General features: G+C 31.8%; 1 protein-coding gene across 4 annotated transcripts in view; it reads right to left on the bottom strand.

Moving 5' to 3' along the window:
* Positions 1-16,991, bottom strand: part of LOC143232046 (cytokine receptor-like factor 3) — a 31,186-nt gene extending 14,195 nt beyond the window's left edge. Inside the window, exons 1-5 of one of the 4 annotated variants that reach the window (XM_076467059.1) lie at positions 16,971-16,991; positions 12,342-12,488; positions 9,837-10,044; positions 4,827-4,908; positions 551-728 (exon numbers count right to left, since the gene is read on the bottom strand). In XM_076467059.1, the coding sequence (XP_076323174.1) occupies positions 551-728; positions 4,827-4,908; positions 9,837-10,044; positions 12,342-12,452 (579 nt within the window). In that variant the 5' untranslated portion in view covers positions 12,453-12,488; positions 16,971-16,991. The other 3 variants (XM_076467056.1, XM_076467057.1, XM_076467058.1) reach the window with 3 other exon arrangements.
* Positions 16,992-26,433: the final 9,442 nt, after the last annotated feature.

Genomic DNA, 26,433 nt, shown 5'->3' with positions numbered 1-26,433 from the left:
AATTGCTTGTGCCTAAAGTAAATGGAAAAGACCTAATTTTCTCTTCAAACTTTGCTTTTGTGACTTGGGAGCATATAACAAAAACATGATGGTAGACTATATTTGGGGGCTAATACATGAAAGTGATTTACATTACAGTTGCAAATCTCAAGAAACAACTCGCTTCTAAACATTTTTTGTTCATTTTTGTATAACTTTATTATAAATGCATGTAAATCTTGATTCATTTGTTGCTTTATTCAGACCTTATGTAAATGAAAATGTGCAAATTTGCTCGATTTTACATAGAAAAAAGGTTAATTTCTAAATTTCATTATCCAGGTCCCAAAAGCAAAGTTTGAAGGGATTAATGGCCATTTTCTGTACTTTTACAACATAAGCAATTATGAAATAACACATACCTTCCAGGAACAAAATTTGTGTTACACAGTGTAATCTCTCATGATTTCTTTTTTTCTTTAAGTAACAGACTACAACAACATTTATTAACAAGTGAAGACAATTCATTTGAAGGTACAGAACTTCTTGGATTATCATATTTAGAATTCACCTCATTCCAATGAACAATGAGAGCCCCTGGTTTTTCCTCCACATTAGTGATTTCAATGGCATTTTGGACTAAGATGACTCCATCAGACAGGACAGCTTGCATGAGGTCTTTATATAAATTAGAGTTAAAATCCACAGAAAAGTGGGGTACTTCTGATGGTGCAGGAACTTCAGGAAGGCTGAAAGTGAACAAGTACTAGCTGAACTACACCAAAAGTCAACCATGCAATAATATTTATTTTTCACAATTATATAAAATAAACAAATGTAAATGTTTCTCTGTGTGCCTTTTCAACTAAGTATCTTCAACTCAGATAAAGGTCTCATTAGGTGTAGTTTGGCTTGTTTCGAATTTTGCACAAAACTACATGAGGGCTATCTGCACTAGATGTCCTAATTTAGCAGTGTAAGACTAAAGGGAAGGCAGCTAGTCATCATCACCCACCACCAACTCTTGGGCTACTCTTTTACCAACAAATAGTGGGATTTACCATCACATTATAATGCCCCCACGGCTGAAAGGGAGAGCATGTTTGGTGAGAAGGGGATTCGAACCTACAACCCTCGGATTATGAGTCGAGTGCCTTAACCCACCTGGCCATGCCAGGCCTCTCATAAGCAGACCATAAATGTACCTGTTCTCTAACATTATTATTTACAGTAGTATTAAAAACTAATTCTTATTACTCATTACAATCAATGTGCATAAAATACATATTTCATATTTTCATTCAGTGTTAACTCTGATAACTACTTTTTCATAAGAAACAAAACACTAAGCATTATAACAATTCCTTAGTGTACCACAAGACAAATCAATGACTTGTTAACATTGACAACCTCAGTAAAAAATGTTCTTTACTTTGATAAACAAACCATATTTATTAATTTTTCATTTAATTAAGCCATACTAGTTTTAAACGTTATATATTCCTGCTACCAAGCTAATGAGAATGAAGAACAGTATCTGTTATCTACAATTCTATTCCTTAAATATTACACAATACCAAATATCAGTTTTAAAAATATATTATATATTATAGTCATATTTGGAATCAGAAGTGAATTTCTCTTTCTTATACTTCTTCAAAAACAGATAATTTCACTCATTTCTGCAAAGAAAATGTAGAAGGATAGCCTGAAAACAATGATTAAGCATTTTATTGAATGGTTTTGACTTTCAGTAATTTAAAAAAAAATCCTAATTAACTTGAATTATTCAGGCAGCTAGCCATCTTTGTTAAAGTTGAAGTGAAGTTGAAAAAAAGGCATAAGAGTTCCTCTCAAAACCACAATATTTGTGTATATTAAAACAAGCTAATTGTCTACATTGTCCACAATTAACTGAATGAAATAACTTACTTGTGAAAGAGTTTACAAGTTACCTCTTTCAGTCATATATGAATACTCCTGGGTAGGTTTTATACACTTATGAGGTTAACCATTAAGTAATTAACTAAAATATATATTACATTTGGAAGAGCACCAATGGGATGCAAACTTCAACACTAAAGAGTTTGGAATTTTTTAAAACATGTATTTAATCTAATTAAAGGAGAAATTAAGCACCAAAATAGATCTCAGAAATTACTACTTTGGATATTTGATCTGGCATTTGTAAATAACCTTGATTATGTAATACTAATAAGACTTTGAAAGGAAATGTTACATGAAAACAAGAAAGTATTAGAACTTTTCCAATTAAAGTTTTCAAAGCTAGTAATAATTAAATATTACTACATGCAAGTCACTATAAACACAAAATGACCAGTTATGACCCACTGGAGTATAAAAATAATGAACACAGATAATCTAACTTTTTGGTACGTTTATTATCAGTAAAGCAAGTTTTGGTAGAACAGTAGTAACTCTCACATAGTTCCCGGTGTTTTAATGATAAATAAAGTGGTTACTCTACCTAGTTCATTATTCTAAATAAGTATTATAAATACACAACAAATTGTGTGCTTTTGTTTATACATATCTATACAGTATATACTTTACGTTATCACATATTTTGGGCTATTGACTGACAATTTCTTTATTGGCTAGAACTGAATGCTTCCTGTGCTTTTTAAGAACTGTCACATTGTTTCTAACTAACAACATTTATCATGCCACTCAGATGCATTCTGGCAACTGTATTGTGAAATGGACAGCATGTGTCGGCATTTGCATTGCTTTAAGACTTACAAAGAATCGTAGTACCACAGTGGCCTCATGTGCAAACACTTATAGTTATTACCCAATCATGACACTATTTGGAATAATTACAACCAAAAACAAAAATACGATATAAAAGTTCAAGAAACTTATGTACTTATTCAACATTCATTTGTTTAGTGCACAATGAGAAGAAAGGGAATGTTCCTTTATTTCTGTAACTCCTGTATATGCAAGATAAGACAATGACTGGAGCAAATATTCAAATGACACTTCAAATGCAGGTATTAAGTAATCATATAATGTAAAGTCTTTCCTTCAGTCATAAACCTTTAAAATTTGTGTAAAAACAACATATTTGGATAGATGAACAGTCAGCTCTAACCTGAGCTACAGGGTGTTCCAGAAATAACTTTCCTATTATAAACTTTAAAAAAACATTATTATTAAAGCATAAATAACCAAAACTTTTTATACATACCAGTATGACTATTATTTAAAAAAACACGTCACGTTTTGTTGTAAATACACTCTCTCTGAGAATGTAAAACTATTTTAAAAGTATTTTTGTATTATTTAATGTCATTAAAATTAATTTTTAGTAAAACACAACTCCTACTTTAAGAATTTTGTATATTGGTGCTTAATACTTCCTTCATGATACAAGTTATACATCTAAACCATACTTTACATAATAAAAAAAATAAAGGTAAATTTTAAAATAATAAAAAGTTATACTACATTATATTATGTAGTAAAAAACTTTTAAAACTACAAATATTTTAAATCTATAATATAAATATGCTGTCTTCTTGTCAACTACATTTGTACAGGCCTTTATTGTTATTGACTGAAAGCAAGCACCCTTCTAAACAAACCTGGCTGTATATATGACTTAGAACAGGATTGCATTATAAAAGATTAGATCACATTTATATTGATTATGTTTTCACTCTTTGAAAGAAAATAACTGCTGAATATCTTGATCATTTAACCACATCAGAATTTAACAGAAATGAACTAATAACAGTTTAACAATATGTAATGCTGTTGTTAACCTATTAAGGAAACAGGACAGATGTTTAATATTAACTTACTTAGTTCTAGCTACAAAGGAAAACCAATAAAGGAACACAAAAGTCTAGCTGTTAACAAATGCCTCTCGAACATGGACTAGTACAGAAAGCTGTTTGATTTGTTGATTTCTCAGAATATATTTTGCACAGTTTCTTCTAACCTATACTGTAAAATGTAAATGTATGAATCATTTTAATGAGTTTCTAGGTTTCTATCTATATCAGCAACATTACTGTTTAAAAAACTTGTAATATTTTTCATGCTCAAAGTTAATTGTTTTTCTAGATTTTTAAAATTTCAATTACTATTTACCTTAAGCAGCTGGAGAATGAAACAAATATTCAAGCTATTCCTTCCAAAAACATACCAGTGGATACAGCTCCAATAGAATATTGTACTATCAGACTGTTGATATGAACACTGAGAACTATTATCTTTATATTCTACACAGATTATGGAAAACATTCAGGGTAAAGGGTGTGTTCTTTGGACATTACAGTCTTACACCAGACCCTTTTTACAATGTAAGCTACACTGCATAGCAACTTTTCATGATGCACAGGGATTGATTTAATGCAAGGGACTCAACCAATGAAAAGACGTCAAGAAGTTCTCATATGAAACCACTAAAATTGTGAAATAAACTTTAACTACTTGCATCTAACCAGATTAATATCACTTAATACACAAATAAAAACTCAATAACTATAAAAAAACAATTAGTCTATAACTAAAGTGGGAAACAAAGTCCCTAGTTTTTGTACACTACTGACAATCTGAGGTTCTTAACAAAAGCCCAAGGTATTTTATTGTTGTTGCATAAAAGTGTTTATAACCTATTAGTACATGTTACAAAGAGACATACCCCATTCAAGAAAAAGTGCTTCAAGTTTAGAGTGTATGTCATTTACACTCTGCTTATGTACTAATTATATTTCAGAATAAATATGCACACATTTTATAAACAAAGAATTGACAAAGCTGGGAAAACACATGCAATATCAAATACATAATCAGATGAGTTTTAGAATCCTCACCTTCCAAAATACTGTGATTTATCACACAGAACTTTTACATCTTCACTGGAAATATCACATTCTTCAATTAAAAAGTGCTGTCCTGAAAAGAAAAAATCTGATAAGAATAATTTCATTCTTGTTTTCTATTATAGTATACTATTGATACTACAATACATTTCTGTATTTTAAAAGATATTTTGTATACTCAAAAACTAATGGAACTTCACAAAGTTTCAGCAAATACACGTCAAAATGATGACATTTCAATTATCATTACTTAAGTCTTATATGAAACTCTTGTCACTTCAAAAGCATATTAATACAACAACACATTATCAAATTTACAACCAGTGTTTCTAAACTTGATAAACATAGATAAAATGGGACAGTTGTTTGTAAATATTCATGAGAACTAAGAATTGTTGCTAAGCAGTTGTAAGCTATCTGTAAAAACTGGTATGGAATGTTTTCCAAAAGGTGCTCACTAAACAGAAGTTGGTAGTTCCAGTCAGGATTACTGAACATTTTGAGATGGTTCAGTGAAAGACTACATTGTAATGTATTGAAAAGTCATGAAGAAACAGGGTTAATTACTGGATTTAGCTGCATTATCCAATATCAGGCCTCTAAACAAACTTTGCCTGGATATGAAGACCAAAAGGATAGAAGGTCATCTATTTGCAAAATGTATAACCAACCAAGGCATGAAAGACACACTGCAAGTTGGGATGTTGAGACTGACTGGAGCTTCATGGTATGTTGCAAATGTAGCAGTAAACATTAAATGTAAAACAGAGATTCACAGAACGCTGGGTACAAACTCTGGACTGGAGAAGAATAAAAAGCTCCTATGCAAAATGGAAAATTCTGATAATGCACAATCTCTTCAGTGTGTAAACATGAAATCTGTAATCATATGTGGATCAAATGAGTGTACAACAGAACTACAGTACATAATATCTATCCTCTACTGAAGAGATGAAAGATTGCTGAACCTTCAGCATTCTTGTACACTTGAATTTAAGGTACATATATGTGTGGAATAAATGACAGGTTATCATCAAAGGGAAGTTTTAAAAACTTAGTCTCAGCCATTTCAGGAATCTATGCACTTTCCAGATGAAATACAGGTTCAAAATGTAACACTTCTTGTTGGTGGGAGAAATATAAACAAATGGTTTTTGATGATGAAAATGAAAATCCATTTACAATGGTCTATTCATTTACCTTATTAAGATTTTAAAGTTTAAAGATTCCATTTAAAATATACTCATATTTAATGACTGACAAAAGACCTGAAAGTCATGAATATAAACACTGCTTACAACCTTCTGAGGAAGATGCTTATTAACTTCATTTATCTCATTACTAACAAAATTTTTTTAAACAAAAGACACACCTTTAACATCTACATGAAAGACTGGAAAATTAATGATCTTAACCAAACACTAAATGGCCTTTCTAAAAAAAATTATTAGAAATAAATATGAGAAATTGCTAGTTTATCCATAAGAATGGAGATCCCATAATATACCAAACTATCAGGTGGTGTGTAAGACTTCTTAAGATAAAAAAAAAAAATGCACAAACAAGATACTCTCCTTGGAAAAGGCTTCCTCAACAGATGTTTCAAGTCAAACCTGATGGTCCATGGCAAAAACCATGATGGATATCAGAAAGGAGGTTCTTTGAATTGGGGAAATAAACAAGAGAATCAATAAGTAAATAATTGGAAGAGAGACCAGAAGGAAGTTGTTTCTTCCAATAATGAAAATCATCCAGTTAGACTGATGTAAAGCCATTTTGAATTCAACTGGAGTGATATATTTGTTATAATTAAAAAGGGAATCAGGTTAAAGAGAAAGTGGAATTCTTTCAGTTTTTGCCTTTGCAATTGATTAGTAGTGTAAAGAAAAAGGTCTAGATGTCTGAATGGTGGAAAAACACTCTTCAAGGGTGTTAGCAATATCGAGTTAGCCAATTTTTGGTCATTGTGATGCAAAACCAAAATGGAAAGGAACATGCATTTTCCCATTTACCTTTTGAATCTTATCCCATACAATCTTGAAACTGGTGGTGCAAGAGATGCTGAAAATGAAAAAGGTTAACAAGTCTGATTTATTGGTTATAAATAATCCAAAATCAATGCCCAAGTTTCATTTACATTATACCCAAGACCAGCACTAGATAATGCCCACAGCACCCATTAAATTAAACCTATTAGTATGAGTTTGTCCACTGAACCAATGCCATATTACAGAATTAACATTTACTATAATTATGAATTTACTAAGTATATCTTCACAAAATTTGGCAAGATTTTGTTAAATGTGAAAATTCCATTTTACACAGAAAAAAAGTCAGAATTTTTAAATAAAGATTTGTGTATAAATTTAGTGAGTCAGTCTAACTCAACCCAGTTTGAGTGCAAGGTGATTTTCATATTAAAGAATACTTTTTTAACTTACAGTTTTAACTCGTTGACTGCCAAGTATTTCAGCTGCTACAATACAACTCTAACACTTCTTCATTTTGTAACGTTTTTTGTGACACCATTTTGGATCAAAAGTGAAACAATTTGTAAGTAGGTCAAATTCATGTATGGTGCTATCATCTAGCATTGAAGTTAGGTATTACTGAGAACGAATTAACTCGTCCGTAGCACTGTGTTACCAATCGGCTTGGAGGAGTTATCTCATCTATGACACTGAACAGGTTAAATAGTTATTTTTGGCAAAACTTTACATATTTTTTCTGCTATTTTGTTTACCCTAACTCTAACTGCTGTGGCATCATCAATCAGGATTAATGTAAAGTGAAATGAAAAGTTGAAAAATGGGAAATAAAATGAACAATATCATTTTATTCAGATTTATAATTTTCCTTATATGATTCTTATCTTCAAAGTTTCAATTGTTAACCTTTTCACATTCATTGCTTGTAAATTAATGGTTTTATATTTGTAGTTAGAACCTACTAAAGCAGTGATTCTTTTATCAAAAAATAATAAATTGCATGAACTACACAACCTTTGAATGTAAACCACAATTGTGCTTTCTTCAGTAAGTTATTTCTTCAGATAAATATTCTTGAACCTTTAAAACATCCATTTTAGAAAACAAAACATATACAAGACATCAGGATATCCTGCAACTGCAATTTAAAAGGTTTTTCTAACTAAGCAATAAATGGGTTAAAAATTAATTTTCTGCTTGGAGCAGAAAAATACAGTCACTGAAACATGAAACTAGAGCCAAACACATAATTATGAGCACCAAAACGAGCTAGTCTCCCAACTAGTATTGTAAAGAGCAATCTTCTCTCTTTTTATTGTTCATAAATAGTCCAAAAGCAAATGTCAGAGAGAATTATTGATTTTTTTTTTGAAAGATGGATTAGAGGTGGCATGTTGGTTTGAATGGTTTATTACATCTCAGCAAACCATGAAGCTTGGATTCAGGAAATTTATATTCTGGCTTGTCAAGTATGAGTGTATAATTGGTGGGACTCTCAGAAGACCATACAAGGGTAGAAAAAAAAAGTCTATAATACCAATTCAGAGCACAAATGATATAATGAAGAATAAGAGTTTATGTAATATCTCCTTTTAAAACTGAGAAATGGAACTTTGAATTATTCACTATATTTTAATTCCAAGCTTACCAACATACATTTTTAACTAGGTTGTTTAATTATATTATGAATGGAACTCTGTAAAATAACATACAGTTAAAGATGTCTAACTTCAACCACAATTGATGAGCCAACCGACTCTGAATTAATTATTTCAGGGCTTCCAGTCTCCATGAATTCCAAGTCAAAATAATGTACTGTAATTATACAGGCACCCCTCAACTTACAACATTCTCTCTCCCCTCTCATGGACTGCTATATATGGAAAACATGACTGTATGCCTTAATCACAGAGAAGGCAAGTTGTTCAGGTAGAAACTTTCCAAGAAGACCCTCTCACCTCAGTACTAGAATATATAGTGAAGGGTCATTGTGATTACACATCAACATCAGAATCACTGGTGTTTGCTAAAATGTGTAAAATCTTGAGAATAAAGAAAAGCCACGAGATTAGCTAAGTTGTAGGGATATAAAAGATGCTACAGGTTGTTATTGGTTATGTGGACAAGTTTCCAAAATTAAAAAGTATACTGTAAATGACTGATAGAGTTACCCAGAAATAAAAATATTTGATACTGATGTTAATAAAATTTTTGAATTTAAATGTGTTTAAGTTGTGTTATATAAATGGACAAATATTGAAAATGCATTTCTTCTTCATTATGGCTAACATACCTTGTTATTTCACAACATGTAAATTATTCTAACAGATAACTGCATCTAACTTTTAAGTATTTTATCCTGAAATTGGTCACTTTTGACCATTCCTTGATAAACATCACAATCATATGTCCAGAGATGATTTTGGTCTGGAGGTAAAATATAACAAACTGAATTTTTAAATAGAAAGTAATAAAGGAAAAACCAATTCACTAACTGGTGCTGTATTAACAATTACCTTCCATACACTTCTGCAATTATGCAAAACAGTGTTATTTTCTTAAAAACTACAAAATTCCACAATTATTACAATTCAGTTGCTTTATTTTACTATAAATGTTGAGTTCTAGCATAGAAAAAACTGCAGCTTATCAACATTTCCTGAATTGTAGTCTGAACTTGAACTTGAAAATTCTTCAAATTAACAAGTGTGGCAAATGATATTTTGTTTTAAAGAAAAACAAGTAACTGAAAAGTCATTTCTAATTATAAAAGTTATTGCTATACAGAAAGGTACAAATCTGTCCACTACTGGAAACATCTCAAATTTTCTTTATTTATGTATGTGTGCGTGTGTACACACAATAAAAAAGTAAACATTTTTTATTATTTCTAAAAGTAGTATATATAAATGTTAAGTTTGTTATAAGCATACACAAAATTCTACACATACACACAATAACAGTTGAGCATGATCAGTGGGCTATCTTTTCTTAATTAATTTACATTCCCTACCTTCCGTGCAAACATTCACTGCTATCTCCAGTTTATCTTCTATTAAGTGACGACATTCAGAGAGTGGCTTTACCTTTTCTTCACACCTAACAGTAATCTCATTAGATAGATTTTCTTGTCTCTGTTTTATGGCAGTGAGTAGTTTTTCAGTCAGATCTTTAAAGTAGTGGTTGATATATTCTTTGGCATCCTCTGCTGACCTTTTCAACTACAGATGTAAAAAATCCTTAGTTACCAATCACTTAACTTTTTTCACATTCAGTGTCAGATTTTAAAACAATTTTACATACTAATGTAATGATACATCCAAACCTCCACAACTTCAAGAATAGGCATAAAACAAATAAGTGTCAAGTGTGTGAATGCCCATGAAATCCTAACTAGTAAATACAGCACATAAATAAACAGATGGAAATAAACCCTAGGTTTCATATCAATCTGAAAAGCACCACAGTGATGTTAAGGTGAATGATACTATGAAGCACAAGTAGATATACAAAATACATTAAAAGTATACAGTTCTGATGAAGCTGAATGTAGTTGAATCATGCACACTTAATAGTCAGTGGATTCTGTTTGACCCAGTGAAATAACAGAATTCACTTTACTAGAAAAAAATTAGGTGGTAAGAAATCTATCCACACCAGGGAGAAATGCCTCATATATCTAAATTATTCAGAGCAATTAATGAGGAAGAATGAGGCAAAATACAAAAACATATTTATCACTATTTTACATTAAACCTAAACTACATTAATGTTTCAGATAAATTGCAAAACAACAACAGACGACATAAAACAGAGACAGACTGAGAAAAACGTGTAAATTTATATCATAAATTTCCATTTAAAATTATGCAAACCTCATAAATGGAAATGGGGAACCTTTTCTATAAAATATAAGAGTGGCTGGCACAATCTTGTCTAAGATAAATGATCTGAGAAGGACCACCACAGAAGTTTCCTATCAGAACCTGGTTAAATTTACACTAACTTGCCAAATACTGCTTAGTTTTAATGTTTGTGATGGCTAATAGGAATGTAAATAAGAATTTTAGTATTTTCTAATGAAAAGTGATAAATTCAGTGTGAATTACAATGGTTTCAAATGAGACATCTTATTTAATTATGATATCTTTTTTAGTGGTTGAAATTGGACAAAATACATTATATAACATGCCATCAGTATTTACCATGAAATGTAAGACCTGACATCAGAATATGTAATTGTATGTATATTACAAAATGTGAAATCTCTATGAAATCAAGTGTGCTATCTAAGTTGCCATATAATTAGTTTTATTTTAAAATCATATTCACTTTAATACCAACATGCTGCATATCATAATATAATGTCAGTGGTTTGAGCCAAAAATTTTATAATTATGCAAATTATCTCCACATATTTATTAATGGCCATGATACACATTCCACTATGGCCTAATACAGATACTTTATCTGACAGTATGGTACAATTGTGGTGACACCTAGGTTTCTAAAATGATGAGAGGCTGTCCCATGTAACTTGAAAGTTAAAAACCAATGAAATAAGCATAGAGAAGATTGGTGCACGAGGTAAAAATATTTTAAAATTGCATTTCACCCAAAAAATAATTTAACACTCAAATATGATTTTGTGACTCATAAATTCTTCAATCCTCCAATAATATTCTGAACATAATACAGTTCTGACTAATTTTTACATAACATCTTGACTAGATAAATATTGTGAAAAAGACATCTATATTGAAGATAATGTTATTTTATCTGTTTTCAGAGAGTTAGCTTGTACACTCTCCAATCTGAATCATCACACTATGTCATTAAACGGGTTCCTACTTCTCAGTAAGAATAAAAACTGTTTTTATTGACTTAATGGGTTTTTTATGAAAAATTATGATTAGGAAGATTTAAAGCCAACTCACAGATACAGAACTAGTAAATATTTATGTAAACTAAGAAGAAACCATCATTGAAGTGACCAACTGGCTAAGATCTTCTCATTGGCTTAAATGTATGATGTACCAAAAGTGGTGATTACATGATCAACATTGAACAGATAGATGGGTTGAAAAAAAAATGTGCTGGTGGGTATTATACTGAAAGGGAAAGTAAAAGGTTATGATGGAGATACAACACGTTGCATTGACACAACTGTATATATAATTGTTGTAGCTATAATTACATACTATATCAAAATTCCTAGTGTTACATCAGGAACAGTGTTTTTCATTCTGATGTCAAATCTTCATAAATGCATATGTGTATCATTCTGTATTAAAAAAAAAACCACTGCAAACATTACCTTCATTTAACATATGTATTTTACAGTACTGTGTGTGTGTGATGAATAATAAACAGATCCGTATGTGAAGCAATATGATTTTTAGCACTACTGAATATACTTCCAAATAAGTATACCTGAAGGTGAAAGAGATCTGTCAATTATTGACTGTACATACAATATCTGTCTAAAAACAGACACTTGGTATAAAGCTAGTCACACCTGAGTTTCAGCTTCATCCAGCTTCAAGAGAAGGTCCTGTAGTTGTTTCTCGTATTCTTTGGCACAACTGACAGTTTCCTCTATTGTTATTTTAACTTTTGTATCAGCCATACTTCATAACAATTTTCATCACAAGAAGTTATTGTCCTAAAACAACAGAAAAATAAATGGTCAACCATAAACATCAGATTATTATTTTTTTACCTTTCACTTACTTTGAGCTTTGACTACTTAACTTCATAAGTTTAATGACCAATTTTATTTCAAAACAATCAACTTCAGTTTTATTTTTTTCCATAGGTAAAGAGTTGTATTTTACCATTCACTTTATTTTCAAATGTATTACCTAAAATTATCAAAAGTTGTTTAACATTCCAATTACTTTAGTACTAAGGTGAAGATAAAAAGGCCTTGCTACAATCAACACCCCCTACATTCCCATATCTATTTATACTTTCATCCCTAATACATGAGCTCGGCAATGGTCACTTACAAATTCTCTCTTTGTTAACCTGAAGATGATCTAGGAAGATTGAAACATTGTTCTCTCCTTTAATAATAAACGTGTTAATACCCATACCAGCCATTCTGAGGTATATTCTTATTTCAAGTGGGTTTCTTGTCATCAAGAATTGCTGTCCAGTATGTCTGGAGACTTACAATACTAAAATACAAGTTTCGATACCTGTGGTGGGCAAAGCACAGTTAACCCATTGTGTAGCTTTGTGCTAAATTACAAATAAACAAAATAATTTTTTCTCCCAACATGTTAAGAGTTGCATGGATATATTTAACCCTTTTCTCTTGGGCAATTCAAAGTTGTCAATTACCATACCAACTGGTCAAACAAAAATTTGCACATTATGACATTAGTATACACAGCAGTTTCAAGACAACCTATACAAGGCTCACTCAATGCAGAGTTTTTCTTTTGTGTGTATGCTAAACACACTCTAAATAAAGTTCTTCTTAAGGACACATATGACCTTACCTTTCTCAATATTATGGATATTTTTCAATGTTAGACCATTTGCTAAAACTAATACTTTTATGGAAAAAAAAAGAATGTAGGACTTTAATATTTATTAGTTTTTAATATTGAAAAACAAACAGATAACCCATGTTTCTTTGTTTAAAGAAGAAAAATATATATTTTGTTTGTTTGTTTTTGAATTTCGCACAAATCTACTTGAGGGCTAACTGTGCTAGCCATCCCTAATTTACCAGTGTAAGACTAGAGGGAAGGCAGCTAGTCATCACCACCCACCGCTAACTCTTGGGCTACTCTTTTACCAACGAATAGTGGGATTGACGGTCACATTATAACGCCCCCACAGCTGAAAGAGCGAGCATGTTTAGTGCGACGGGGATGCGAACCCGCGACCCTCAGGTTACGAGTCGCATGCCTCAATACGCTTGGCCATGCCAGGCCCAAAAAATATATATACGTAGCATTAATTACAAGCATTAATATCCATTGAAAACTAATGTTTCTGAAAGGTAAAACTCTTCTTCTGGTTCTTAAAGCTCTTGAGTAACCTAAATATGGTGTTATAAGTATTCAACATTATCTTTTAAAGATCACTAAAATCTTACAGATTCCTGATAATCAGAAGACTGATAATGTCATTCATCATATTTAAAAAGAATAAGATCAAAAGAGTACTAGGAATTTACAGGCCTACTTTATTTTTAGTAAGGGGGTTTTAGAACCACAGTTCATTTGGTAAAGTACTAAAAAAAGATGGTATTTAGTAACCACAATGGTTTTAGAAGATCGTGTACTCATGTACTTTTAGAACTACATTGTGGTCCCATGTAGCACGTTAGAGCTGTTTTGGATGATGAAACCTCGCTAAATGGTATTTATTAAAAATGGTTAAAAAAAAGTTATTCTGAAACTATTAGAAAAGTTAAAAAATAGCTAGAAGAATTGATCTGATAAACATGAGGTAATGATTAAAAGGCATATTTATGATTAGAAGTCAGTGACTAATGATATTCCTAAGGAGTCAGTTTTGAGACTATTCATTTAGATAACAACCTGAACTATAATATCTCAAAATTTGATAATAATATTAAAATGCCAGAAAAATCTGATCATGTAACGAATGTTATTTCAACCATACTGAGTGGTCAAAAATATGAAAATAAATTTTTATTTCATGAGTATAATATATGTGGTTACATAAATTTGAATTTTTTTTTTTTTGCACAAAACATTACAAGATATATTGATGATATAGAAAAATGAAAAAGTATTCACAAATTATAACTGATAGTTATCTGAAGCCGTAAGCAGAGTATTTGACTGTGGTTTAAGAGCCTGATACATATGGGGTCTATTAATAGAAAAATGTGTGTCATATATATCAAAACCTCACACACAACTTCTATGAGGTCTTAATCTATCACTGGTACACAGTTAGATGGAGTTGACTACTATATATAGCAGAGGTAGATCCATTATTTTTATTATGGAGAACTTTTATTCTATTATGTCACAAAAACCTTTTAAAAACTTTCTTTAAAACAGTGAGTTTAACTGGAGTTCTGATGGTGCAAGTTATGTCCATCACAGGAAACCAAATCATGGATTTTATCATTGTAAGTATATAAACTTATTGCTGTTCGACTAGGGTATTTGAAAACAAAATAAAAATATTAGCGTTGATACATATAGATACAACCTTTGAATACTCATGTACAAGTTTGTTTGTTAACAGAAATACCTCTCTGTTAAAGGTACATTTTGATCATGTATTAGTTCTTTCCAGCATTACTGTATAACTGGCAAAATTAATCAAACAAAATCTACATTACTATGAAGAGAAAAGTTCTGCATCAAATCCTTTAACCTTGTTATTTTTCAACAATCTCATCTCTAAATATTTATCATAATATATCATCATTTGATGTTCATACAAACATCCAAACAAACATTTTTTTAGTTTCTTATACTATATTTACCAATGTATAATACAATCCTGAATGTTTTAAAACAAATTGTCTTTCTTTGAGGTTCAGTATATAGGATGACTTCTATTGTCAAGTAAGTTTAGGAAGTTACTTCTGTAAATAAATTCATAGAAGTAATTTTTTAAACTGTACTACCCTGCACTTTGGAGTAATCAATACAATCACAAGTGTAATTTTTTATGCTCTTCAAATGTTGCATTACAGACAGCTTAATGTGGCATAACTTAAGTCACAAACATGTAATCAACTTTAGAAAGTTTTAATCACAATTAAACTTCTTTTATATTACAAAAAATACAAAACCTTAAGATATAGATGTGCTATAAAAAATGTTTACAAAATTAGTTCTCATTAAAGAAACTAATTTGTTTTTATATGATATTAGCAATATTTTAGTTTGAAAGACGAAACTAATACATTTCAATTCAAAATTATCTGAATTGCAACTAGCATGAAGAATCGAGACAAATGTTACAATTACAAATATGTTATTGTGATGCAGTAAGCAGAATGATGTTGGTGCACATATTAAAACCAAACAAAAAAAGAAAGAAATATACACAGTTTTGGTTAAATATACTGAACCTGTGTATAAGGGATAAAATCAGGCACTGTTTTAAGAGTAAAAAGTATCTTACACACTGGCAAACATGGTAAATATGCTTAGTTGAAAACATGTTTAGTTAGTTCAGCAGTAACCTCTATTCAAAATAAGTTTCTAAACTCAAATTAATAGCAAAAGTATAATCAAAATGCAATTTCCAGAAAGGCAACAGAAAACAGTTTTTAGATCTCATGATAAATTCTTTAAAACTAAACGTTTGAATGTTTGCAAAATGCACGAAAATTACATGAAAAAGATTAAAAAACCTTTAAGATATCTAAGACATTCCAAATTATTCAATATTCAAAGTGTACTGATTTAAAAAACAACTTTTCAGTACTTCCTGGTACTTTTTTTTTACATAATGTTGCTCTTTTACTTACAAGATACTTAATCTACTTTCTATTATCATAGTGTCAGTATAAAGCCTTATTATTATTAATATAACTATGGTATCAGTACTGGAAACCGTAATACTTCACACAAGTTTAAAAAATTCCTTAACTTCGTGATACAATATTAATTTACTAGTAGTACATAGCACTATGTACTACTGTACCTGTTATTAGTACTATTTCTGGGAACATTAAGTTACAGGCGCTTGCTATTAAATAGTTACAGTAATTGAGCAACTGAAGTCTGACTACACCGTCATCCCACATTACATTTTGAAATGCTGTGGATAAGTGGCTTTAAACTGGAGTCTCAACGGCGCAACTCTGCAATTTACAACTTCTTAAGCGCACATTAAGTCGATTGTCGTGCTTAATAAATACAATGTACAATGTCGCCGCAATAAACTTATTAATATTACTGTATAATAGTATTTTATATTACATTTTACACTTTAACCTATATTGTGACTATTTAGGTTCATAACATATCAAACTTTCTTAACGTACCCCTCCTTGTTTGCTATTGAATAGTATGATGCAGACGCCGCTCGATACTACGCCACCTGCACAAATCTGCCATGTTCTCTGTTTAAAATATATAAAAACATATACAGCTAGAATTTTTCGAGCCCTATCTGAAATTATACTTACTTAGTAATATTTGTTCCTCATTTATATCATGTATATATATATATACACACTGCTGGCCAAAAGCTTAAGGCCAATGAACATAAAGAAAAAATATGCATTTTGCGTTGTTAGACTCAACCACTTATTTGAGTGGGGATTCAAAAGATGAAAATAAGAAAAGGGAAAATAAAAATAAAAAACATTTTTTAGAATTTAGTAGGAAAAATATGAATACAATGAAATTAGCCGAAATATTAGCTGGTCAAAAGTTTAAGACCATACTAAAACAAAGCGTAAATCGGTGAACACGTAACGAAATTTAGTAATTTGTATTCAAGCATTAGCGTTGTCAACATCTCCCACTGACACTTCCTGTGTTACATTGGGTAGAAACATAGCAAAGGCTAAAAAGTGAACAGAGTTTAAACGTGGTAGAATTATCGAGCTGCAAAAGCAGAGTCTCTCTCAACGTACCATCGCTGGTGAGATTGGGCGTAGTAAAGCTGCTGTTGGAAATTTCTTAAAAGATCCTGAGGGATATGAAACGAGAATTTCAAGTGGTCGGCACAAGAAAATTTCGCCGGCGTTGAGCAGGAGGATTCGACGGGTTGTCCGACAAAACACCAGCCAATTGTCGAACCAGATTAAGGCCCTTACGGACGCAGAATGCCGTTCAAGAACAATAAGACGGTATCTACGAGCAAAGGCTTTAAAAAATGTAAACGTTTTCAAAGGCCACACCTCCTTCAACACCACGAAACAGCTCGGTTAAACTTTGTTGAGAAGCACCAAACATGAGACGTAGAAAAGTGGAAGAAGTTTTTGTTCTCTTATGAGAAAAAATTGACCTGGATGGTCCAGATGGCTTCCAACATTACCGGCACGATAAGGGTATCCCACCGGAGACATTTTTTACACACTACATAGTGGAGAAGGTTCCATAATAATCTGGGTTAAACAGCAGCTGGCTACACTGGCATGTTGGAGAGAGCATCCTTATTGACTGAAGGCCCTCGCTTGTGTGGAAATGACTGGATCTTTCCGCAGAACAACGCTGCAATCCACAATGCCCGCAGGATAAAGGACTTTTTCATGGCGAATAATGTGATTCTTTTGGACCATACAGCGAGTTCGCCCGAACTGAACCCCATTAAAAATGTTTGGGGTGAATTGGATGGGAAGTCTATAGAAATGGACGTCAATTTTAAACAGTGTATGATCTTCGTGGAGCCATCTTCACCACTTGGAATAACATTTCAGCCAGCCTTCTGCAAACGCTTATAGAGACCATGTCAAAGCGAATGTTTGAAGTTATTCGCTATGACAACCGTGCAACTCACTACTGAGACCTCTTGTTGGGCAATTCCTACCCTGTTTAGGACATCTTTTTGGTATGGTCTTAAACTTTTGACAAGCTAGTATTAAGACTAATTTCATAGTGTTTACATTTTCCCGATTAAATGCTAAAAAAGGTTTTTACTTTTATTTTCCCTTTTTTTTATTTTCATTTTTCGAAGCTCTACTGAAATAAGTGGTTGAGTTTAACAACGCAAAATGCAAATTTTTCTTTATGTTCATTGCCCTTAAGATTTTGGTTACCAGTGTATATATGTATTTACTGATTATAACTTGTAAATCTTACCACTTTGGCAGAAGTTCGTTTATTGATGTTGCATGTGTCTTGAGGCTAGGCATTCTGTTCATTTATAACTTTTTGTCAAATGTGGCTCAACCAAAATGTTTATTTGCAGCTTACCCTTATCCAGCTTGTAGCTATAACCTTTTGTTCTTGTTAATTCACTCACTTTTGAATATTTTCTACTGGTATACCTTTATATCCATGGATTATTTAAATTTTTAATCACTTTTCCTCTTTTGCGCCTGTGTGATAAGTTAAGTATCTAAGTCAATCTTAATAGCTAAAGTCTATTTTTACGAAGCCTTCGTACACATTCTATAATCTTAATGCCTTTTATTGAAGCTGGATATCAGGTAATATGAACATATGCTAAATCTGAACGAAGAATTGTCTTATACATTATATAGAATTACGAGAAGTTTGCATCAGCATAACTAGCTGGTTTCTTCTTCATACCTGGTATTGTATTTGCCTTTTTTTTTATCTTTCCTCACTCTATTACTTTTTATAATTTCAGAGCCCATAGAATACTCTATATGTCTATTCATTTTCACCATATTAAAAACATTGTGTCAGTCATTACTAACTCGAAGTTGTCACTTCGCTGACTAATCAGTAAGGAAATTGATATCATTATCACTGTTTGTTGGTGAGAAAAGCTTGTGTCATCACAACGTCATCGGCAACATGTTTTTTTAATGTTCTTCGCAGATTCTGGCAACTCATTGTTAGAAATTACGAAGTGTCGGTCTTAACACAGTTTTTTTTTAACGTTTTCTGTTATAATAAGCCCCTCTCCGTTTCAGGTGGTTCAGTGCCAGACAGAAGAATAGAAAAATGAAAATTTATGCAACACAATTAGTTCATTTAATTTGATAAGTGTTGTTGCCCTCAACTTTAAAAAATAAATCTGTTAAATAAAGCATATACCTTAATTTAACGGTTAAACGAAATTTGTATACATGTGTAAAAGTTTGAGTTGTTTACAAAATTGTATATTTTGATTTAGGGTTGATTGGGTGATTGTTTTCACAAAACATTTATGAATTGAATTACTTGTTTCTGGTGTATACTAGTCTTATACTATTGCGACTTCTTTTTGTTCTTTATATTTATCGAAAAGCTATGCAATGAATCGGATGAATCGAGCCTTGTATTTTAGTTTTATAATTCCGTAAATTTAACACTGACCCTCTGTGGGACAAAACACATTTTAATAATAAAAAAATGAAGTTTGATTATATTTGCCATAAGACATAAATATGAGTATATTATAAATTTAACAATAGATTCGTTATTCAGTCCCTTAGAGTATTTCAAGAAGAAAAATGTATATTAATATTTCAACCACGCTGCATCTGCTGTATTCATTGCTGACGACGCGTTTCGCTCAATACAGAGTTCATCATGCCGGTTGGGACATAGCAATAGTCGGGATACTATTTATATAATCCATTTGTTACAACAGATTGGCAGAGCATGACTATAACTGTAAATAAATAAACAACTTTATGTTTAATAGGATTACTATATTATCGGTATTAAATAGAAAGCTTTTTACTTACTGAGCTAGTAGACACTGTATTACATTGGTTTTTACTTTTCTTTCTAATAGCAATGCCACATCTGGCTATTTGCTTTCTCTGATTTAACGTTGTAAATCAATAGAATTATCACTATCCCAGCGGAGATTTTACTCTGTAACACCTTATTTTGTAGAATAGTATGGTGTAATACAATAGAGTTTACTACATTTATGTAACACACGGTATTTGAAGTTATATTTGGGTTAGAGACATATTGGACAAATATTAAATACCTTATTATAATATATAGTTACTGATCACAAACACGTTTTAGTTTTTTAGCATTTCATAAATGAGTCAATTAATGTATTTAATGTAGGTTTTTGTCAAAGTATGTCTTGCAGCCAGAACAACAACTTATATAACACAGTCTATGTTATTAGAAACACAAGCCAGTACGTATTTTCAATGAAAGTTCTCAACTGGACTCGTACTTCATACACCAAATTTCAAGGCAATCTTTTAAGAAATATCTGAGATATAATAACTCCAATTTTGATTGAGTTTCTTCTAATATTTTTTCTTCGTCCCAAAAGTACGAAAATGTTATTTAATTGAAAAAAAATAGGCGTAACTTTTATGGATTTTTTTTTTAAATTAATACACTGATAGATATTTACGAATGAAAATTAAGATTCTCATTTGATGTAAATATAAGCCACATATGTAAAGTTATTCAACAAACACCGCTCATGTTTAACGAAATTATTTGCACACGCCTACGAAAAAAAAAAAAAAGTGAGCTATCGGTTTATCATTTTTTCAGTAGTTTCACCTAGGAGTAAAAATGGACCATTTTTGTCATCCGGATTTGATACGGCTGACTTACAGCAGCAAAACTATAACGTGAAAAGACGCGCAAATGAATAAGTATTGGTTAGACCAAGGAAACTAGATGAGCAGTTTCTAACTCAAGTTTTTTAAAATAATCATGCGGGTGGTTATCATTGATTACTCTTTGGCAACTTTTCAGTATAAATTTACAAAGTTTTATGAAATTATCCTAATTATAGACAGTTTAGCGCCACCTGATATTAACTTAAACAATTACCATAAATAACGATGCTTGATACGTCTGTATCGATTGCATGTGGTAGTTTGTTGTTTCTTAAATATCGCGCAAAGCCACACTAGGGCTATCTGTGCTAGTCGTCCCTAATTTAGCAGTGTAAGACTAGAGGAAAGGCAGATAGTCATCACCACCCACCGCTAACTCTTGGGCTACTCTTTTACCAACGAATAGTGGGATTGACTGTAACATTATAAAGCCCCCATGGCTGAAAGGGCGAGCATGTTTCGTACGACGGGGATTCGAACCCACAACCCTAAGATTACGAGTCGAATGCCTTAACCCACCTGGCCATGCCAGGCCTGCATGGAGTGAAGAGATGACAAGAAACTGCAAGCCTAAGTTCCATGGCGTTTGTGTAGAGGAAATTAATAACAATTAATACTGTTTTAGAAAGAAGAAGCTACCATCATATATTTAAGAGAATCTGTCTGGTTCTGTAAAGTAAAGGTCTGTTCCGAATAATAGGGTTAAAATCTTAAAGCTAATGTTGATTACTTTGGAATGTCAATTTCTTACTTTCTATGTATATTAATAAAAAGTCACGATATCTAATCAAATATATGCTAAAAGTGAAAAAAATTGAGGTCACAAAATAATTTATCGCGCGACATAAAGAAATGAAATCAAAATTGGCTATGAAACTTATAGCTACACTTATAGCATTGATAATAATTATAAGGCAAATATCCATTCATTAGTTAGCTTGGACGGATATTTTATTTTTCCCAACATAATGCTTAAAGTCGAAAAAAAAATGCGGTCTAGCTAACTGATGAATATTTACAGCAACCTTATTATCAATGCTATAAGTATAGCTACACGTTTTGCCGCCAATTTTGATTTCATTCCATTAAGTTTCAGGCTTAATCCTTTTTGGTCGCACATTTTTTTTTATTATCAAAGATGCATTTTTTATTAGATTAGATTATATGACTATGTACAAAGTGTATTAGTCTACATAATTAGTTTATTAATTCTTATACTTTGTTCATATTCATAAACGCTACTGAACATATAACGTTTTTAAGAGATGCTTATTACTTATCGCTATTATTTCTTCTTGTGTATTTATGTTGTAGTTTTGTTTTAAATCAAAATACGATCCAAGGAAATTTAATAATTTAAGATTCAATAACAGTCATGAGTATAAAACCAGCTATATTCTGGATTTGCATTTTTTTTCTAAGCATGACAAATAATTATATATTATATATTATATTATATTATATATTATCTTAGCCAAAACCTCTACTTTTACTCGACCCGGCATGGCCAAGCGTGTTAAGGCGTTCGACTCGTAATTCGCGGGTTCGAATCCCGGTCGCACCAAACATGCTCGCCCTTTCAGCCATTGGGGCATTATAAAGTGACGGTCAATCCCACTATTCGATGGTAAAAGAGTAGCCCAAGAGTTGGCGGTGGGTGGTGATGACTAGCTGCCTTTCCCTCTAGCCTTACACTGCTAAATTAGGGACGGCTAACACAGATAGCCCTCGAGTAGCTTTGTGCGAACTTCAAAAACAAAGAAACAAACAATTGTTCTGAGAGACTATACTGGCCGGGGTCGAGAGGAGTCTTTTTCTAATCACGTCTGTTCATTTTTAGGCTGAAAAGAATATATATATATATATATATATATATTCTCATAAGATAAGGAAAATGCGAATTATGATTTATCCTCAAAATTTATATAAAAAAATTAAAGTGTAATATACCAGTTTTAATGCTGCATATGTCGCTGGCTATTTGGAATAACATTTACAGTAAGAAAAAATATCCTAATTCATACTAATTTGTAAAAGTATCTATATCGCCCTTTTGAGTCAATGTGACACAAATTTCTAAACCGCTAACTTGTACAACATTTACCTGAGTAAAAGGATTAATACACATGTACAACTTTGTAACAAGAATGTAAAAATAAATGTAGAACTCCTGCACGAAACTTAATAAAACATTACTTAAACATATATAGCTAAACATATATTCTGAACTTATGTTTTAGTCACTACATAAGAAAGAACATGACCGTTTAATGGCACGTGTGCAACACAGACACAGATACAAGTAAAGGTATGATCATCTTGAACAACTCATGAGCGATATTTATATAAATAAGCAACTAATTATCCACAAACCTTTTCTTACCTTTGTTTGTCAGCCTTGTACATTTTCTGTTCTTCAACTAATTATTTACAGAATAAGAGAAAAAGAAAACAACATTACGGTAACATTTGAAAAAAGTACAAGTAGAATGTCTGAACTCAATTCTCAGAAATATAACATTCTTCTGAATCTAGGTGTCGTGTTATGGTCCAAATGTTCAAACACGAATATTTATCATTTCTATGAAAAATTATCAACAATAAATAATTTCTGTTTCCAAACAGTCTTGTTAAATCTAATGGTAAATCATTTACCTGAAGGTAAATCATTCAGAAGAGAAAACGTACACTTTTCTAAAACCCAGACATATATGTTAAAAAAATAAATTACCTTCCAAAAGAATAATTTTCTGTATTTTGAGAAATAGTTTTGGATGACGTTTTTAATGCCTCATTTGTTATTTGATTGATTTGGGAAAGCAGCCAGACATCACCACCCTCCGCCAACTCTTGGGCTACTCTTTTACTAACGAATAGTGGGATTTATCGTAACATTATAACGCCCCTACGGCTTAAAGGGCAAACACGTTTGATGTGCCGGGGATTCGAACTCGCAACCCTCTGATTACGAGTCGAGTGTCTTAACCATCTGGCTATGCGGGCCTTGTTATTTGAAAGGCATCAGATTGAAGAGCTATTCCACATTAAAATTCAATGCTTGTACAAAGAATGGAGTTACAGACGAGTGTCGTCGATATGAATAGAGTAAAATAAAACTATTTTGTATGCCAGACGAATTACACACGCCATAAATACTGCTATCCCGGATGAGCTCCTATACTTCATAGAGAATAGAGAGTGGTCAGTTAGTTTTATCTAAGTAAATCTCTTCTTTAAACTTCCAAATGTATATAGGTATTCGTGTAGTTTCATTTATCATGTGCACATAAGACCAATCATGTGTCTTTTAGTCCACACACACATACATATTTCATCTAAGGTTTGGATGTGTTGTGTGAAAACTTGCAACATTCTTCCTTTTCATGTAATCTGTTATTAATATTGTGTATCTTATTTAAATAATTATATATATATATATATATATACATTAAAAATAATGGATTAAAACGTTTTGAGCTCATGCAAAGATTGTTAATCTTAAAAACAAGCTTTAAAGTAATAATATTTATCTTTCTAGCTATGTCACAGAGAGGACAATTATCAATTTGAACTTCTCATAATCAGTTTGAAATATATCTTTATTAATATATATTATGGCCATGTGGTTAAGGTATTCGACTCATAATCGGAGGGGCGCGGGTTAGAATACCCGTCACATCAAACATGCTTGCCTCTTTTAGCCATTGGGGTATTATAAAGTGACGGCGAATCCCACTATTTGTTGGTAAAAGAATAGCCCAAGAGTTGGCGGTGGGTGGTGATAACTAGCTGTCTTCCTTCTCGTCTTACACTACTAAATTAGGGATGGCTAGCGCCGATAGCCCTCGTGTAGCTTTGCACGAAATTCAAACCAAACTTTAAAATAAATTTATTTAATTTGTTACTTCTAAGTTTTAGTGTAGGACGCTAATCTTTTTATATGGGTAAAGGTTATACACAAGCTAGCATTACACGCTAGGACTTGTAGGAAGGTAACCATAATATAGAAGCCTATACAACTGGCTTTGTTCAGAATTGTATGTAAACCATTGAATGAAGTATGCTTTGCCTAAGTATTTAAGTGGGATATTTCCATAGACTTTATCTTTTTTAATCTGAATTTTGTTTTCTTGTTTCTGTAAACTTCGTCTCTCTTTTTTTTGTTCGGTTCTCAACCTCAGCAGTCATACAATAATCACACCGAAGTAGAAACCATTCAGCAACTTGAGAACAGTAAATACATTTGTATTCATAAGACGGCCGGTAGGGATATTAAAACTTTATTTTAATTAAAGTTTTAATACTCATATCAGCCGTTTCATGAAAACATTTTTACTTCAAGTGGGTTTCTCGTCTCTATGAAATACATTTGTTTCAATAAAGATTTATTGTTTGTTCAAGGGTGTTGATTTATTATCGTATGCAATTTACATTCAATTTATTCTTCGTTTTATAATCCTAACATGTATTTTTGCGTAAATATTTCGCTTTTCCATCGGTCACTAGTACACTTGAATACTTGAATTCCAATGTCACTGACCTATTAAAAATTGCCCTACTAAGAAGTTCACGCTATTGGGCAATTTTCATAATTAACTCTTCTGAACAGCCGATATAGATTAAAATCATATGTAGAGCTAGTTCAGGATATTATCACTTATTATTTAATACAAGGACCAAACATGAGGAAGGGATTAGCGTTTCGAAACTGTGAATCCATGTATTCGTGGTTTGCGACCCGTTCCTATAAGTACGCGCTTGACATTTTAGGGCCACGGGTGCACTGTAAACGTTACTATTAAATCCCACTATTCGATCATACATGTCGTCCAAGATTCAGAGGTGGATTCTGCTGATTAGCTGCCTTCCCAGTCAGTTTAAAATTAAAATTAGGGACGACTGTTCATATTCGGCTCTAAGAAATACGAAAATATGTTCTCACATTTGTTGTTGTCAATGGACACTTACTTATTTTTTCAGTACAATGAGAAATAATATTTTATATATATTCACTTTGTTTCGTCAAAATCCGATAATTTTTGACTGAGGTATAGAGACAAAATAGTGTGAAAAATCGATTGCTATGTTAAGAGATAGATATTTTTTCTATTTTAGTGGCTTTGCTGTGAACTTGACCTCAAAAAACTAATCACTTCTAAGTTGGCACATAGTCCAAACGTATACCAACTTTCGTCCAAAGCCACTCACTGATTTTGAGAAATCTTGCTGGAAAACACACGTACACACACAGAGATAAAAACATAACCTCCGTCCACCTTCGATGACATAGGTAACAAATTATTGCATAATACAACTATAAATGCAGAGTTCGAGAGGAATAAAAGTAAAAGTCCCATCACGGGTGTTCTTCAGTCATCAGTGCAGAACAAGTAAAATTAAACCGTCTGTTCATGTCTGACTA

This window comes from Tachypleus tridentatus, chromosome 11, assembly GCF_004210375.1.
Source record: "Tachypleus tridentatus isolate NWPU-2018 chromosome 11, ASM421037v1, whole genome shotgun sequence".
Classification (NCBI taxonomy): domain Eukaryota; kingdom Metazoa; phylum Arthropoda; class Merostomata; order Xiphosura; family Limulidae; genus Tachypleus; species Tachypleus tridentatus.
This window is presented reverse-complemented; position numbering and strand designations above follow the sequence as displayed.